Here is a 16,933-nt window from a genome sequence, read left to right as displayed (position 1 = left end):
TTGGTGAGTGATGGGGAAAGTACTTATTTATTTGTAACTGTTCATGTTAAATCATGTACCTCTTGTTCTTTATCTGTGGCTCTTGTCTGCAATACTAATCTATTTTTAATGCTGGTTACTACTTCTGATACTGCTGAGTCCACTTAATTGGGATGCTCTTTTGGCTGACTTTTTAGTCCTCATTAAGTGGCATTCCTGACTGACTAAAGATGCTATTTTAATAGTAATATGTTCCTCTGGAATGCTGCTGAACCTGTTCTGTTAATGGCTAGACCCCTGATGCTGGGAGGTGGTATAGTCTGCCCAGGGAAAGGGTTTGACTCTGCTCTTTATGGAAGAGGTAGTTAGGAGTTGCCTAGCATAGAAGCCCAATACGTGGAGATGATGTGGAGGGAGCAATTCTAACCCTGGAGACCAGTGCTAGGGAAGTACTCTGCTCAATAACTATATGGAAGTGAGCCAACAATGTGATGCTGTTGCATGCAAAAAAAAAAAAAAATCTAATATTCTGGGGTGTATTAATAGAACTGTTGTATATGAGATGTAGTTGTCCCACGCTGCTTGGCAGTGGTGGGGCCTCAGCTGGAGTGCAGTGTCCAATTTTGGGTATCCCACTTTAAGAAAGATGTGGACAAATTGGAGAGAGTCCAGAGGAGAGCAACAAAAATGATCCGAGGTTTAGAAATCCTGACTTATGAGGAAAGGATAAACAAACTGGGCCTGTTTAGTTTTTTTTGGGGGGGCGGAAATGAGGGAGAACCTGATCAGTCTTCAACAGTGTTCAGTGTTCACCAAAGGTAGGACAAAAAATAATGGCCTTAATCTGCAGCAAGGGAGGTTTAGGTTAGATATTTGGGAAAACTTTCCATTGATAAGAATAGTTAAGCACTGGAATGGGCTTTTAAGGGAGGTTGTGGAATCCCTGTCACTGGAGGATTGTAAGAACAGGTTGGACAAGCACTTGTCAGGGTTGGACAAGCACTTGTCAGGAATGGTCTAAGTATACTTGGCCCTGCCTCAGAACAGGGGGCTGGACTAGATGACCTCTCAAGGTCCCTTCCTGCCCGACATTTTTATGATGCTATAAATCAGCTGAAGCTGTTCCTATTAAGCAGAATTAACATCCCTGTTAAACAGCAGTCATTGCTACTATTGGGCTTAAATTGCTTCCCTAAGAATCATCCTAAATATATGACTTTCCCTACTAAATGTGTCCTGTATTTGTCACTAGAGACATGACTTTTCAGTGTCACTTGCACATGAACTGTCTGGATCCATAATGTTCAGTGATAGGACTGTCCCTGCATGTTCATTGTGGTGTTGCTTTGGAAAGTATCCAGCCTAGCAATTGGGCTCCCCTGCTGTTGACGCCCCTACGCGCACAGGTAATGCTTTGTATTTCTGAATGCAAAGCTTGGACAGTCCTTGGCAATTTATACACAACCTTGTGCTGTTTGCATGTGAGACTACCAAACCTCTGAACATGATCTCTCACTCAGTGAAACGACAGGGTTGTAGGATCAAGATAAACCCATGTATGTTTGAGAAATCTTCTATTGTCTAATCTAAGACACTGGAAAAAGGACACTTGGGAGTCTTGGACTAAATGCAGGATTTCTGCACATTGTTCACAGCCTCTGTTTTGGGAGTGGGGAATGGAAGGAAGAACAATGTAAAATCGAAATCTGCAGATGTAGTATCTAATCTGCCACAGAATCTTTTACAGTGAATAACTGCAACAAAACCCGTATTTCACCCTTACAATAATGTGTTGTAGGTACAAATCTGCATTGGCTAAGGGGGATAGAAAGACAGTTGTGCTGACTAAAGGCAGCCGAGAAGCAGTACAACCTGGGATTGTCAAGCGCCAGTAGAATCCCCATGCTTTGGTGAAAAAGATATTTTTTTTTTTACAGCAATCCTCAAAGGGCCCAGTCTGGATCAGGACGCTATTGTTCTAGGTGCTGTATGAACATAGGTTTAAAAAGTACTTGCCCCAAAGAGCTTAGTCTGAGGCCCTGATACTGCAAACGCTTAGGTACACGCTTAACTTTAAGCACCTGAGAAGTCCTAGGAAAGTCCATGGGGGAATATGTACAATCTTAGTTAAGCACATGGATATGTGTCTGCAGGATTGGAGATTAATTTAAGATGAGATGCAACAAGCTTGTAACAACAGAAAGGAATCCAATAAGGAGATATTCATCCTATAAAAATTGAATAACTGATGATGGCTAGAAAATAAAACTGGTCAGTTTGGATTCTTTTGCCAAGATGAGTAAAAAGTAAATCATTTAATCCTTTCTGTAGTAGTAACCTAGGCAAAGGAATCTTAAACGTGATTTGAGGATGCTCTTTAAGACAGCATGGCAAAGAACGTAGAGTTCCATAAATGTAAGACAAAATGTGGCAAATATGTCTAGTGCATTAAATGTGATCAGACCGATTTTTCGAATGACATGGCATATGTTGTTTGACGTTTCAGTACAGGTGAAACCCAAGAATATTGAAGTCTAGGTTAAAATCCGTGTATGTGCAGGGGGGGCGGGGGGAGATATGAATTGTCTGTTTCCAGTATGGAGTCTCTATTTGGTATGGCAACACCCATTTTTTCATGGGGTGTGTGTGTGTGTGTGTGTGTATATCTATATATATCTCCCTACTGTATTTTCCACTGCATGCATCTGATGAAGTGGGTTTTAGCCCATAAAAGCTTATGCCCAAATACATTTGTTAGTCTCTAAGGTGCCACAAGTACTACTCGTTCTTTTTGCTGATACAGACTAACACGGCTACCACTCTGAAACCTATTGAGGAGGTCACTTATAAGAGTAGTAATAGTCCATCTGAGGTGTGATAGGTATGACTGAATGACTGCCTGTTGGCATGGAAACAAACTAGTGTGAACAGCCTCCCTGCAGGGCTGAACTGACTGATTGTTAAAGTGAAGTCTAATCTCACCAAGGATTTTCCCTCTGCAAATGGAATTAAACAGTATAGGATTGTCTGTAACCAGGAGACCTCCAAATGACTTTGACTGCTTCCCTGTCAAAAGCACTTTAGTTGTACCGCCACTTAATGAGGTCATTCTGAGAAAGCCAAAATGGGCTATGCTGTTCAGTGAGGCAGCATGATCTGGTGAACTGAATACAAGTCTGGAAGCAGAAATTCCTGCCTTCTAATCTTGATTTCTTGTGTAAAACATAACCTAGCTGTACAAGGGTACAGCATTTACCTGCCTTAAAGTTACGATGATTGATTGATTTTTGATATATTGAACAGTGCCCTGAAGAGGTAAAGCACTAGATAAATATTAAGCTTTTAGAATACCCCATGGGAATATATGATGTATTCAAATTGTGGCACTCTATAGAGATCCTTGGGTCAAATGGTTAGCAGCAGTTCAGAGGATTAGATAATCATGATCATAGTTTTAGCTAGCACCACTGCAAAGAATAGAAAAGCACTCAATACAAAGACTTGAAGGTGGGACATGATTGTAGGAGGATGGACAGGAGTTCTCCCTCGTGGCATAGCATTTTGGCTAGGTGGGTGCATAGGTGTGCTTGGGGGCCCTGCTTTTTTCAGACATGCTAAATACCCATAGCTCCCATTGACTTTAAGTGGAGTTGTGGGCACTCAGTACTTCTGAAAGCCAGGCCCTATGCCTCTTTCACTTCTGTGAAGCACCATCAGCCATGACTGGATGCATGATTCCAGACTGCACGGAGCAGTGGTGTTCTCGAATGTGTCAAACCTCATGACTGCCAGGGTTACCTACAGTGAGGGTGTAGCGAAGTCCATAGAGAGCATATTAAAGGCACACTGCCAGGTTAAAATTCAGATATTAGAAGAAAACCCTTACCTGATACCAGTTAGAGAACTGCAAAAAATCACTTCACCATTTATGCAGTTTTAGCGTCGCTTAGCTTGGATAATGAAATGAAACTTAGTTGCACTTTGGTTTGTGGTCACTTTCGCCATACAGTTCTCATGCACTAATGTAATGTTCACATCCAAACAAAGCTACTTGATAAACTACCATAAACACTAGTGATGCACTGCCAACATTTTAACAAGGGGCTCCTACCAAATTCCCCCCAGACCCTGTGACAAGGCCAGTTCCCCAAATGTTATGAGCCTGCAGGCAGGATAGGGTGAGTGCACATGGAATCTATTCATCTGTTTCCCTAGTTGGGGGGCAGGGGAAAAGTGCTCTGGTAACCAAGGAAGAAGACAATTTGGCAAATCAGCCCTTTTGCTCACAATGTATCTCAGTTCCTGAAGGTGGCCCAGAATATATTGCTAGCACAGTGTAGTGCGCAGCATGGATAACTTGCATTAGGAATTGGTATAATTCCTTGTAAGGCAATTGGAGGGTCCTTGTTTGTGAAAAAACTTCTGAAAATGCTATCCAGTTGATCCCATCTGATCCATTCCAAAGACAGGTACCTTGCGGTTCATAAATATTTGTGTGAGCCTCAGGGATATCATCTCTTGCAGGGCTGACCTACTGTTTACGGTTTGACTCCATCAGAGAGGGAAATAGGGTGACCAGATGTCCTGATTTTATAGGGACACTCCCAATATTTGGGGCTTTTTCTTATATCGGCGCATATTACCCCCCACCCCCTCCTCCTGACTTTTCACACTTTCTATCTGGTCATCCTGGATGGAAATCACCTCAGACCTCTTCAGTTTGGCTGCATATGTTTGCTAAGAGGTTATGGGAGCACCCAAGAGCTCCCTCCAGCACATCAGATGGAAACAGAAGAGTAAATGTCAGGGGTAGCAAAGCTTTAGTAATATAATGTATTGAAGCTGCTGAGAGCAGTTCCAGTAGCTGAGTTTAGCGCTCTCTCTAGATACTGTAGCATCAATCTGCCAAGAGATAGAACACATGCAGCAAAGATTATGGTCCTGAATTGATGGCTGTTGTCTGCTGGTTATGTAGCAGTTTAAATTTCTCTCTAGCCACCAGTGGCAAAGACAAAACCCATTGAAACATCTCAGCCAGAAGTCTAGGGCACCAGTTCAGATTCAGCGCTGGTCAGGTCTGACCGAAAGCTGTTACAAGCTGCTGGCAGTCTACGTGAAGGGAGTTTGGTGCTGAATTAGTTTCTAATGGACAGGTATCTGTAATGAATAAACAACATTTTAAAATTGCCATTTCAGCTGATGTCCTCGTTGGTGTGGCTGTTTCAGTAAAGGGACATGGAGTGTAAAGAAATTTTTCTCTGCCAGTGGGGCAGTGTTGGAAATCTCCAATGCTGTTGCCTGTTGTCTGAAGTGTCAATTTTGTACCAAAACTAGCTTAGCATATCCCTGAGCCTGAATTCCAAGAGTACACCATAGTCCCCTTTCATTCCCATCCATGTTTGCAGTATCACTGCTGTAGGACTGTATCAATACCTGGGTTAAATGTCAGAAAAGTCTCCTTTCTGACTTGACTGGGTGGAAAAGGTTATAACGGGAGCAGCTGGGACATTGTACTGTCTCTGCAAGGAGGGGAGGATTTCTTGTGACACTTCATTCTTTAGCACTATATTCTATATAAAAACATTCAGGTTTCCTATTGGAATCAGCAGAGCAAATCCTACAGGAGAGGTCAAGGCAATCAAATCCATAAACCTAGGTAAGATTAGAAGGGAGGTGATCCCTCCTTCCTATGAGCCCTGGGGTATGGATGGGTCAGTCATCTGGTTCCTGTTCTGGGTGCAAGTCAGAACAATTGATCACATGGCTTGTGGCTTGGCCAATGGCACAATCCAGCCTAACCTTTGTGAACTGGCCTTCAAGGCCATTGAAACCACAAGAGCAAGATGCAGCCTGCTGTGCAAGGGGGGATAAGGAAAAGCCCTGTGGCTCTTCCCTTTCTACTTCTGCACTAGTGACTGAGACTTGGAGGTAGAACCTAGGCCCCTGGCATCTCTGTTAATGGAAAAGACCTTTGCTTTGGGAGGGGGAGAAGAGGTGATCAGGCAAAGCCAGAACACTTGCCATCTCTATTTTGTGGACTCCATCAATGCCAGCTCCATTTTGCCTGCTCTGGAGAAGAGAGGGTTGTGCCTGAGAAAAATATCCTTAAGACAAAGTGGATGAGGTAATATCTTTTATTGGACAAACTTCTGTTGGTGAGGGACAACTCAGAGCTCTTCTTCAGGCCTGTAGTGGAGTGGTCACCCTGCTCCAGTCCTGGAAGGGTTAAAAGCAGCCCTGGAGAGGGCTGCAGCTGGGTAAAAGGGATTAAGAACTGCTGGGGAAGCTGACTGAGTAGCTGACCACAGCTGTGGCCAGCTTAATTAGGGCCCAGCTCGCTCTGATAAGAAGGCTGTGGGCTAGAAGCCCAGAAGTCTCACTTTAGCCCTGGAGCGGGAAGGGTTGAGCTACCTGGGAGCAAGGTACCTGAGGTGGAGCAGTGCTGGGGAAGGGCAAAGGGAGCTGGGGAGCTCCAGCCTGCTAAACCCCCAGGCTGCAGGCCTTGGTGAAGGCCCAGAAAGGTACTGGGGCTGTAGAGGGCCAGCCTGGGAATAGGTAGAAGCAGCTGGTCCTACCCCTTGCCAATGATGAGTGCCCATTAGACTGCAGTCTGCCCCAGTGAATGGGGGCTAGATGATGACTGGCAGTAGCCACTGAGGCAAGGTCAGTTTAGAGGGGTTCCTGAGGGAGGGGAGACCCAGATGGGGGTACTGCTGGGGCAGAACCCTGAGGGAAAGGGGCACTGGGGTCTGGGAGGGACATGGGGCCAGTGGCAGGCGAGACACCAGCCTGCAGAGGGCGCTCCTTAGGTTGGAGAGCTAATTCCTGGGATGATGAGCAGGAGGTGCTGCACTGGTGTGTCCTCACCTTGCTACAAGGCCCTGTGTAGTTCAAAAGCTTGTCTCTCTCACCAACACAAGTTGGTCCAATAAAGATATTACCTCACCCAACTTGTCTCTCTCATATCCTGGGATTAATGTAGCTGCACCACCACTGCATACAGAAATATCCTTGATGTTTTTCTGAAATTTGACTGCATGGGAGAAGAGCAAGAGGATATCCCCAGAAAATGTAGGGGAAATATTGCATTCTGAACCAGAGAGACTGTCTGAAGGGTAAAAGAAATGGGAACTTGCATATGAGGCAGGGATGAAAGGACTCTTCCCTAGAGAGAAGCTCTGCAGGCGAGAATGGAAAAAGTGCTTGTATGGCATGAGACTGTTGCTCTGTATGTAGAGCAGAGCCTTCCCTTTTGGTCTGAGGACTTTTATTTTAGATTAAGGAAAAGGACAGGAATGAACAAGAGAGAGCATGGTGTGTGTTACTCTGTAACAGGCTGCAGCAGCTGAGAACAAAGTGGCTGCTGAAACCCAGTCATGGAAAACTTTCAGAATGTAAAGCAGTGGAACAAAGAAAACAAGGCACCACAAAGTTCATAGCTATATACACCACCATATCCTTTCTCGTCTCTGCTTCAAACAGCGAGCAGCATGTCAAGGGATGGAATGTGGGAACCTGAAGCATTGGTTGGAAGAAAGGCCAGCAGGAAACCCCCTTCAGAACCAGAGAGGAACAGTAAGCAAGGAAACTTTAATACGGAAACCAGGGGAGCTGTCAGAGAGGAAACTGAGATGAAACCAACAGACCCCGAAAGAGTATCAAAGAAAACCAGATAGCAATCCACATGCTAAGTGAATATCATGTCCTGAATGTCCTCCCCCTGCATTGCTGGTATGAGGGGTCTGACTTATCTGTTTAAATGCAACCTTTTTCTCCATTGAGTGAACTCCTTGTTTCTAAAGCACTAATTTGGTTCTGAGAATGATAAACTGGCTGCATGGATGGAAGAGGGGTATACTGAAGTATCTATGGCCTGGCCGACACTTAAAATTTAGGTTGACGTAGCTATGTCAGTCAGGGGTATGAAAAATACACCCCCCTGAGAGCTGTAACTATGACAACCTAACCCCCAGGATAGAGGCAGCTCTGTCAACAGAAAAATACTTCCATCAACCTAGCTACTGTTGCTCAGGAAGGTAGACTTCCTACACCAACAGAAAAGCTCCTTCTGTCAGTGTAGGCTGCTTCTATATGCTATGGGCTCACACCAGCGTAGCTATGAGCATGAATAGGGTATAGTTCATATAGTGTTGATGTACACTATGTAACTGCTTTTGGAGGTGTAGGATTGCAGTCCTGACTAGGTTAGGAGGCTCTGTGTCATCTACCTTGAGATGCACATGTGCTCTGTAGAAGAGTTTGAGAGCATGATGCCTGTAGAACTATACTGGAGATAAGCTTTGAGGTAATAATTGCTTTACCTACTGCTACCTTCTAGTAGTAATACTTGGGATTTTTTATCTGTAGCTAATCAAAATGCATTTATGAAGAAGGGTTAGTAATAATGGTGAAATGACATGCCAAAGAATGAACAGTAAATTGCTTGGCAGAGGTGGGAGTGGAACAGTCTCCTGATTTGTAGTCCTGTGCCCAATTCAATTCGCACTAAACTTAATGTAAGTTTTTCCACATTTTTTCTAGTGACAATCAGATCAGACTCCTAGTGCTCTCCCTGCTGGACCACGATCCTCCCCTAGAAAACATGCTCTTGTTTAAATGGTCCATTCCTGAGATTAACTTTAATTAAAAAAAAAAAATGGTGGTTGTAGCTGGCAAAATATGCTTGTCACATCTCTGTAGCTTTTGTCCAAGGCCTTATCTACATTAACATTTTTCTTAATCTCCCACTGGTGGCAGCAACAGTTAAAATGCTAGTTTAGACTAACCATCGGCATTTTAGCCTTTGTCACCGACCTCTCCTTTGAGCTGGATGACATCATGGTGGTTTTAAATGCTGGTGGCTGGTCTACATGAGTGGTGGAACTGCACTGATGGTAGTTCAACTGTAAGAAAAAATTATCAAAATGATAGTGTAGACATACCTCCAGAAATGTACGCTGTGGGAGTTAGTAAATCACTTTCGGAATTCCAAGCAATGAGGAGATACTATATGGCAATGGGGTGGGAGGGGGAGGAAAGAGAATGAAGGAGTCAAATATGTAGCAGTGCAGCTGTAGCTGCCTCAGTCCTGGGATATTACAGAGACTAGGTGGGTGAGATCTTTATTGGACCACCTTCTATTGGTGAGAGAGACAAGCTTTCAGGCCTCCCAGCTCTTCTTCAGCTCTTGGAGTACCTCTCCCAGATCTGAAGAGCTCCATGTGGCTGGAAAGTTTTTCTCTCACCAACAGGAGAGAAACTGCTCATCTTTTGACTTACCTGCCAGTTCTAAAACAGAGCTTTGTTTTTGTTCACTGTTGTATAGGTATCTCATTCAGGTTTGGCACGTATCGCGTTCCTTATGTAAAATAAACATTCGCTTCACTGGCTAGTTAAGATGTCTTTCCTGGATGTATTTTTCTCTTCCTTTGACAGCGGGACTTTTTAGGTGCTTGAACAGAGAACTAAAATTTGTGTCTCAAAGTAGGACTATGAATTTGGGAAAGAAGTTACTTAGTCTCTCTTTCTGAATATTTTTATTAAAGATCAACTTCTATTATAATTAGGGATTTAAGCTGTTAGCATTGCTTATATAAAAGGAGAGTGTTACTGTCAGCTGCGTCATCACGGGCATGTGTGCATCACCTTGTTAAATATGGTCCCCTCCTCAATGGTTCCAGCAAGAGAACAATACCAGGTAAAGAATGATCATATGATCAGAGATTGAATTCATGAGAGCCTCAGACCCATCAATTGCTGTAAAATAAGATAAATTATCATAAATAGTTGCATTCTTTGAAAGCTTCTTAACTCCTGATCCTTCCCCTAGCTAAACCTGTACATAAATCAGTCATGCTGAATTGTCTAGTATATAAGGTGCCTGCTGAAGGTATCCAAAGGCAATATAAAACTGGCAGTACAAAGTATTAAAAACCCACCTAAATACAGACAACTGAACTACACAGTTGGACAACACCAGCTGCATCTGGCACAAAGGCAAACCCAATAACCATGAGCAGATCACCCCACCAACAAAAGAGAACACTTCTCAGCTGCTGCAAAGAGAGTGAGGAAAGGGAAAAACAAATCAATGGACGGCCAACAAAAATAAAAGGGATTTGTACTATGCCCTGAAACAGTGGTTCTTAAACTGCATTCTATAGAAAACATCCAGGTGATGTTACAGATGCTGTGTGGCATGTGCCATTTTTTTAATCCAAGTCGAGGTCTGAATTTGGCCATCAGGATTTAGAGACTTTTTTGATTAAACTAATTGGCTGTCTCGTCTCTCTTGACGTAAGTCTTTCTTTGGCACACATTCACTTGTGATCAAACTTGCAGATCTCACCACAAAGAGTAGAGGCAAAACTCATAGATCAACAGAGCCAAACTGCAAAGTGACTAGAGAGATTATAGTATGCAAGGGAGAGGAAACAAACCTCACAGAAGAGGGATAGGCAGAACATAAAAAAATCATGTACTCAGCACCAGAAGTTGGCAGAAAGATGTGGGATTGAGAGGCAGTCTCTCTCTCCTATGTGGTTCTCAGTTTTCCTATTACAGGTCCAATGTCTTTAAAGGCAGTCACTGAGGAACTCCAGTAGACATCTGTCAAGGTTCCTCCCCCACTCTGAACTCTAGGGTACAGATGTGGGGACCTGCATGAAAAACCTCCTAAGCTTATCTTTACCAGCTTAGGTCAAAACTTCCCCAAGGTACAAAATATTCCACCCCTTGTCCTTGGACTGGCCGCTACCACCACCAAACTAATACTGGTTACTGGGGAAGAGCTGTTTGGACGCGTCCTTCCCCCCAAAATACTTCCCAAAACCTTGCACCCCACTTCCTGGACAAGGTTTGGTAAAAAGCCTCACCAATTTGCCTAGGTGACTACAGACCCAGACCCTTGGATCTTAAGAACAATGAATAATCCTCCCAACACTTGCACCCCCCCTTTTCTGGGAAATGTTGGATAAAAAGCCTCACCAATTTGCATAGGTGACCACAGACCCAAACCCTTGGATCTGAGAACAATGAAAAAGCATTCAGTTTTTTACAAGAAGACTTTTAATAAAAAATAGAAGTAAATAGAAATAAAGAAATCCCCCCTGTAAAATCAGGATGGTAGATATCTTACAGGGTAATTAGATTAAAAAACATAGAGAACCCCTCTAGGCAAAACCTTAAGTTACAAAAAAGATACACAGACAGAAATAGTTATTCTATTCAGCACAATTCTTTTCTCAGCCATTTAAAGAAATCATAATCTAACACATACCTAGCTAGATTACTTACTAAAAGTTCTAAGACTCCATTCCTGGTCTATCCCCTGCAGAAAGCAGCATACAGACAGACACAGACCCTTTGTTTCTCTCCCTCCTCCCAGCTTTTGAAAGTATCTTGTCTCCTCATTGGTCATTTTGGTCAGGTGCCAGTGAGGTTACCTTTAGCTTCTTAACCCTTTACAGGTGAGAGGAGCTTTCCCCTGGCCAGGAGGGATTTCAAAGGGGTTTACCCTTCCCTTTATATTTATGACAACATCAATCACTTAACACCCAGGTTGCTATACCAGGCATTAACAAGAGACTGTTTTTATACAATACCCAAAATGTAAAAGAAAATTTGTTTAAATATCTGCGTTCATACTAGATCTCTTGGAAGCAGCCTATGGCAATGCATCCCAAGTGCACTCATTCCAGCATCTCTGAACTGCAAGGACTGTCAATCTCATGCATGCCAGATCATGCTACTGACTTTCTTTCTAGCTTTGTTTCTGGATCAGATAAGTGTTTAGTACCTGCATATCAAACTGATAGTATGCTCTTACTTAAAATATTTTTCTAGAATTAAAATTTAATATGCAAAAATCTATTGAATAATCAATTGTATGTTGTCAATTTTACTTGCTTTAATTGTATCTGGTCATTTCCTTTACATTCGGGGCACATTGGTACATCACTAGACACAATCCTTTTCAGCTCCAACTAAACTGAAAGATCTAAAATATGCCTTGAAACAAGCTTGAAAGTCTCTTAACTGCTACATTATTTGTATTGTAGTAGCCTGTTGAGGCCCCTGTCATGATTAAAGCACCATATTACTAGGAACTGTATGTATGATGATCTCTTCAGGCAATGCTCTGAAGACCTTAGTCTAATTTAGGTGTTCAGGATACTTGCTTCACTTTATAAAAATATGCAGGTTGCCTTTAAAGAAAATAAAACTTTTTTTTTTAAATTATTTAAGGCTCAAGATCATCTCTAGCAGCAGGCACCAGGTGCGTTACAGAGTTTTGGCATAAGACTAATTTTGCTGCAAATGTCATCGAAACCTGTGCTGGGGTAACTTTAGCGGTCTCCAACGCTGCATACAGAAGTCTCTTCCACAAACTGCATAAATACTTTATGTTCATGACTTTTAATTCCTGCGGTTATGAAATCACTAGTTTCCCACAAAACTTACTGAAAAGGGGAGAAAAAAGAGAGCTTTAAATTTCTGGCTCCACACGGTGCAAGCATTTCCAATTAAATATAAAGAATTCTTTCTTCTGTGTCCACTTCAGTTGGCATCTACTGTCACTCAGCCAATAATGTCACCACATCATTATTCAGGCCTGTAAGATAAAACAAAACAAGAAACTTAGCAGCCAAAAGTGTACACATGTGGGGGAAATTCTAATTTAAGAAACTTAAATGTTGCTGGGTTTCTTACCATTGTGTTTTACCACCCACAACTCTGCCAAACCTATAGGAAAACTTGATTTACAAGCAAGGTGTATAAATAACGCCTGCCTAGCAGCATTCCTTTTCATTACACTTCCATTCTCTGGGATTCCTAGAGAGTTGCCATGAATAGATTAGCCTCAAGAATTTTGAATAACCATGGTTATAAATCAATTTATTCTCCTGGTTTTGAAATTCCATCTGTTCATGCTAATTATGTACATGACAGACTTTTAGCAGGTCAGTCCAGATTTTATTTTTACATATTAGAATGAATTGGCTGCACTTCCATGCTTCAGGAAATGACAAGTAGAATAAAGTAACCGGTACAAGGAACACCTCAAAGAGATCTAAAGTTAAAATTTATGTTTAAGATTGGCTGATTTTCAATACCATACATTAATAAAATGTCTTGCAACCAGGGTTAGTTGGCATTTCAGCACTTACAGTATGTCCTGCCTTCTACCAATTATGGCAATCCAACATTAACTGTATAAAGTTTTTTTTGAATGTCTTAAACTGCATTTAAAAAAAATTAAAAATCTTAAGTACTGAAGGAGTTGGCAAAATGTGATAACCCAGTGGGATCCATTTCAGCTTTGTTTAAATACAAAGCTAATGCTGTAATCAGTTACTGATATGTGGTAAATCTACATTTAAAGGACCACTGATTCCTCAAAATTTGAAACTACTTGTTTAGAAGTTTGCATATATCATTTGAGTTTGGTTTTTTGTTTGGTAGCTGGGGCAATTTGGTTAAGCGGACTGAAATTAAGAAACTCAGTGTAGCCTTGGATAAGTCTTTTAAAAGGTGAAATGCAAAGGCAAAAGAACGATTTGTTCCTTTACTACTTTTCTGACTGCAGATGGGCTTGAGCTTTTTTCAAATGTCTTTTATATAAATATTAGATCTTTATTTCCTTCTCTGGTGGAGGCTCTGAAGAGTGATGTCATACACAACTGTAATCTGAGCTGCCTCACTTCCTCCTCCAGGTGAAGGAAACAGTTTCCTAAAATCCAGAGAGATGAGGGAATGTTACAGCTCCAGGGTCAGCTGCATGCCTATGTGCTCCAGCAAAGAGGGAAGCAAAGATTTTTAAATGTTACCTGAGGTCAATTCTGTAGCTAGAACTAGTAAAAGCCTTAACCTCCATCTCCGTTTTCTTTGCGTAAAACAGGTATACTGTATTTATCTTCCTCACAGGAGTTTTAAGAATGTTTGCAAAAGTGATTTGAAGATGTAAGGTTTCAGAGTAACAGCCGTGTTAGTCTGTATTCGCAAAAAGAAAAGGAGTACTTGTGGCACCTTAGAGACTAACCAATTTATTTGAGCATAAGCTTTCGTGAGCTACAGCTCACTTCATCAGATGCACCATCAGATGCACCCGATGAAGTGAGCTGTAGCTCACGAAAGCTTATGCTCAAATAAATTGGTTAGTCTCTAAGGTGCCACAAGTCCTCCTTTTCTTTTTGAAGATGTAAGGCACAATATAATTAACCACTAATTCCCATAATTGTTTTATCTATTAGCAGTCCTCTAAAATGTGTGAATTTATGGGAGGAGGGGCATACAGTGTTCATAAACTTGAAATAACACACAGTGCATTACAAACCTCCAGGTCTGGGCCCATTTTTTTTTTTTTTTAAACCATCTAATGCCCTAATCCTGCAATCAGGCGCCTGCTCTGCCTCCGGGAAGTCTGCCAGGGCCCAGGAGTGCAGAAGTCTCTGCTAGCGGACCCTATTGCAGGGCTGGGCCCGCAACAGCCCCAACCCCAGCAGGTAACCGGAGCGGGAGCAGACAGCCGTGGAGCAGCCGGAGGTAAGGCGGCACAGGGGAGCGTCTGTGGTCCCAGCCTCGCCCCAGGGGGCTCCACTGAGCCCTCAGCTGCCCGGCAGCGGGGTCCGCGGCTGCTGCAGGGAGGGCGGCCGGGGGCCCGGCGCCCCGCCGCGGACGGAGGGGGGCACGGTAAGGTAGGTGCCCGCGCAGCTGCCTCCACTCCCCTGCCCCGGCGCTGCTGGAGGGCGGGCCGAGGGAGCAGCGGCGGGGAGCGCCTGGGCCGGGCTCTGAGGGGCGGGCTGGGGGCCGCCCACACCCCGGCAGGGAACGAGCCAGCGCGGCGTGGAGGAGGGGGGGGGGGGGACGGGAAGACGGAGCGTCGCCCCGCCGGCGTTGGTGCCCCCCCGCCGGTGTCCCTGGGCCCGTCCCCGGCCGCCTCACGTGTCCCGGCCGGCGCTCGCTCCCCGGCCGCCCCTTCACCTGCCGCTTCCCCGCTCAGACCCTTCCGACTTCCCGTAAAGAGTCCGGCCGCGGGGAGGCTCCCGGCGGCGGGGCGGAGCGGAGCCGGGCTCCCGAACGCCCCCGGCCGGGTCCCCCGGGCCGCGGGGCTGGGCGCGGCCGCCCGGCGGGGCGCTGTCAGGCGGCGGGCAGGGCTCGGCGGGCAGGTACGCAGCGCGCCTCCCCTCCCCCCGCCGGATCCCTCCGCGCCCCGCTGCCCGCGCGCTCGCGCTCCCCCTCCCTCCCTCCCGGCCCGGCTCACACTGTTTGGGAGCAACCGGCCGAGACAGCGGCGGCTCCGGAGCGGCGAGCGAGCGAGCGCAGCAGGCCCCGGCCCGGCCCCTTCGACATGTCCCTCAAGCAGCAGCAGCAGGCGGCCCAGGCCGCCGGCAACAACCGCAAACCCCCCGGTGGCGGCGGCGGCGGCAGCGGCGGCCCCGGCATCCCGGCAGCAGCGGGGGGAGGCGGCGGCGGCGGCGGGCGGCAGAATATGGGCAGGTGGGTCTGGGGCGCGGGCCTGGGCGGGGGGAGAGCGGGCCGCAGAGCAGCGCTTCCGCGCGGGCCTTCGGCGGCCCCCGGCCTGGAAGGGAGGGTGGGGGCGCGACAGAGGACGCGGCGCGGGCCGGGCGCTGATTCCCTTTCCCTGCTAGGCCGCGGCGAGGCGGCGGAGCGGGGGCGATTGGGTGGGTGGGTCTAGTCCGCCGGAGATGCCGGGCAGGGGGAAGGGGCCCCCGGCCCGGGGGGGGGCTGGGCCTGGCATCGTGGGGAGGGGGAAGGGGCCCCCGGCCCGGGGGGGGGCTGGGCCTGGCATCGTGGGGAGGGTGAAGGGCACCTGGCCCTGGGGGGGGGGGCTGGGCCTGGCATCGCCGGGGGGAGGGGGGTGAAGGGGCCCCCGGCCCTGGAGGCGGGGGCTGGGCCTGGCATCGCCGGGGGGAGGAGGGTGAAGGGGCACCTGGCCCTGGGGGGGGGGGCTGGGCCTGGCATCGCCGGGGGGAGGGGGGTGAAGGGGCCCCTGGCCCTGGAGGCGGGGGCTGGGCCTGGCATCGCCGGGGGGAGGGGGGTGAAGGGGCCCCTGGCCCTGGGGGGGGCTGGGCCTGGCATCGCCGGGGGGAGGGGGGTGAAGGGGCCCCCGGCCCTGGAGAGGGGGAGGAGCTGGCCTGGGCCTGGCATCGCGGGGAGGGGGCTGAAGGGGCCCCCGGGCCTGGAGGCGGGGGCTGAAGGGGCCCCCGGGCCTGGAGGCGGGGGCTGAAGGGGCCCCCGGGCCTGGAGGCGGGGGCTGGGCCTGGCATCGCCGGGGGGAGGGGGGTGAAGGGGCCCCTGGCCCTGGGGGGGGGCTGGGCCTGGCATCGCCGGGGGGAGGGGGGTGAAGGGGCTCCTGGCCCTGGGGGGGGCTGGGCCTGGCATCGCCGGGGGGAGGGGGGTGAAGGGGCCCCCGGCCCTGGGGGGGGAGGAGCTGGCCTGGGCCTGGCATCGCCGGGGGGAAGGGGGGTGAAGGGGCCCCTGGCCCTGGAGGCGGGGGCTGGGCCTGGCATCGCCGGGGGGAGGAGGGTGAAGGGGCCCCCGGCCCTGGAGGCGGGGGCTGGGCCTGGCATCGCCGGGGGGAGGGGGGTGAAGGGGCCCCTGGCCCTGGAGGCGGGGGCTGGGCCTGGCATCGCCGGGGGGAGGAGGGTGAAGGGGCCCCCGGCCCTGGAGGCGGGGGCTGGGCCTGGCATCGCCGGGGGGAGGAGGGTGAAGGGGCCCCCGGCCCTGGAGGCGGGGGCTGGGCCTGGCATCGCCGGGGGGAGGGGGGTGAAGGGGCCCCCGGCCCTGGAGAGGGGGAGGAGCTGGCCTGGGCCTGGCATCGCGGGGAGGGGGGTGAAGGGGCCCCCGGGCCTGGAGGCGGGGGGAGGGCAGCGGCGCGGCCGGGGAGGGGCAGCCCACTCGGGGGCTGGTGGCTCCGCAGTGGAGCAGGCGC

General features: G+C 47.9%; 1 protein-coding gene and 1 long non-coding RNA gene across 13 annotated transcripts in view; one reads left to right on the top strand and one right to left on the bottom strand.

Annotated features, from left to right (window-relative positions):
• Positions 1 to 8,333: 8,333 nt before the first annotated feature.
• On the bottom strand, positions 8,334 to 15,618 carry LOC140898821 (uncharacterized). Of its 2 annotated transcripts, XR_012155112.2 has the most exons (4): positions 15,242 to 15,618; positions 12,442 to 12,592; positions 9,625 to 9,735; positions 8,334 to 8,882 (listed from the first exon to the last, which is right to left on the bottom strand). It is a non-coding gene; the product is annotated as an uncharacterized LOC140898821 (long non-coding RNA). The 2 variants fall into 2 exon arrangements; XR_012155111.2 differs by lacking the exon at positions 8,334 to 8,882 and having other exon boundaries at positions 9,368 to 9,735.
• ATXN2 (ataxin 2) overlaps positions 14,584 to 16,933 on the top strand; it is a 71,277-nt gene continuing 68,927 nt past the window's right edge. For 6 of the 11 annotated variants that reach the window (XM_073313277.2, XM_073313276.2, XM_073313273.2 and 3 more), the window contains exon 1: positions 15,191 to 15,477. In XM_073313277.2, the coding sequence (XP_073169378.1) occupies positions 15,329 to 15,477 (149 nt within the window). In that variant the 5' untranslated portion in view covers positions 15,191 to 15,328. Of the gene's footprint in view, positions 14,676 to 15,188; positions 15,478 to 16,933 lie in introns of those variants that run through there. The other 5 variants (XM_073313284.2, XM_073313280.2, XM_073313285.2 and 2 more) reach the window with 4 other exon arrangements.

Source organism: Lepidochelys kempii, chromosome 15, assembly GCF_965140285.1.
Source record: "Lepidochelys kempii isolate rLepKem1 chromosome 15, rLepKem1.hap1, whole genome shotgun sequence".
NCBI lineage: Eukaryota > Metazoa > Chordata > Testudines > Cheloniidae > Lepidochelys > Lepidochelys kempii.
Note: the sequence above shows the minus strand (reverse complement) of the source record. Positions and strands in the feature narration are given on the sequence as shown.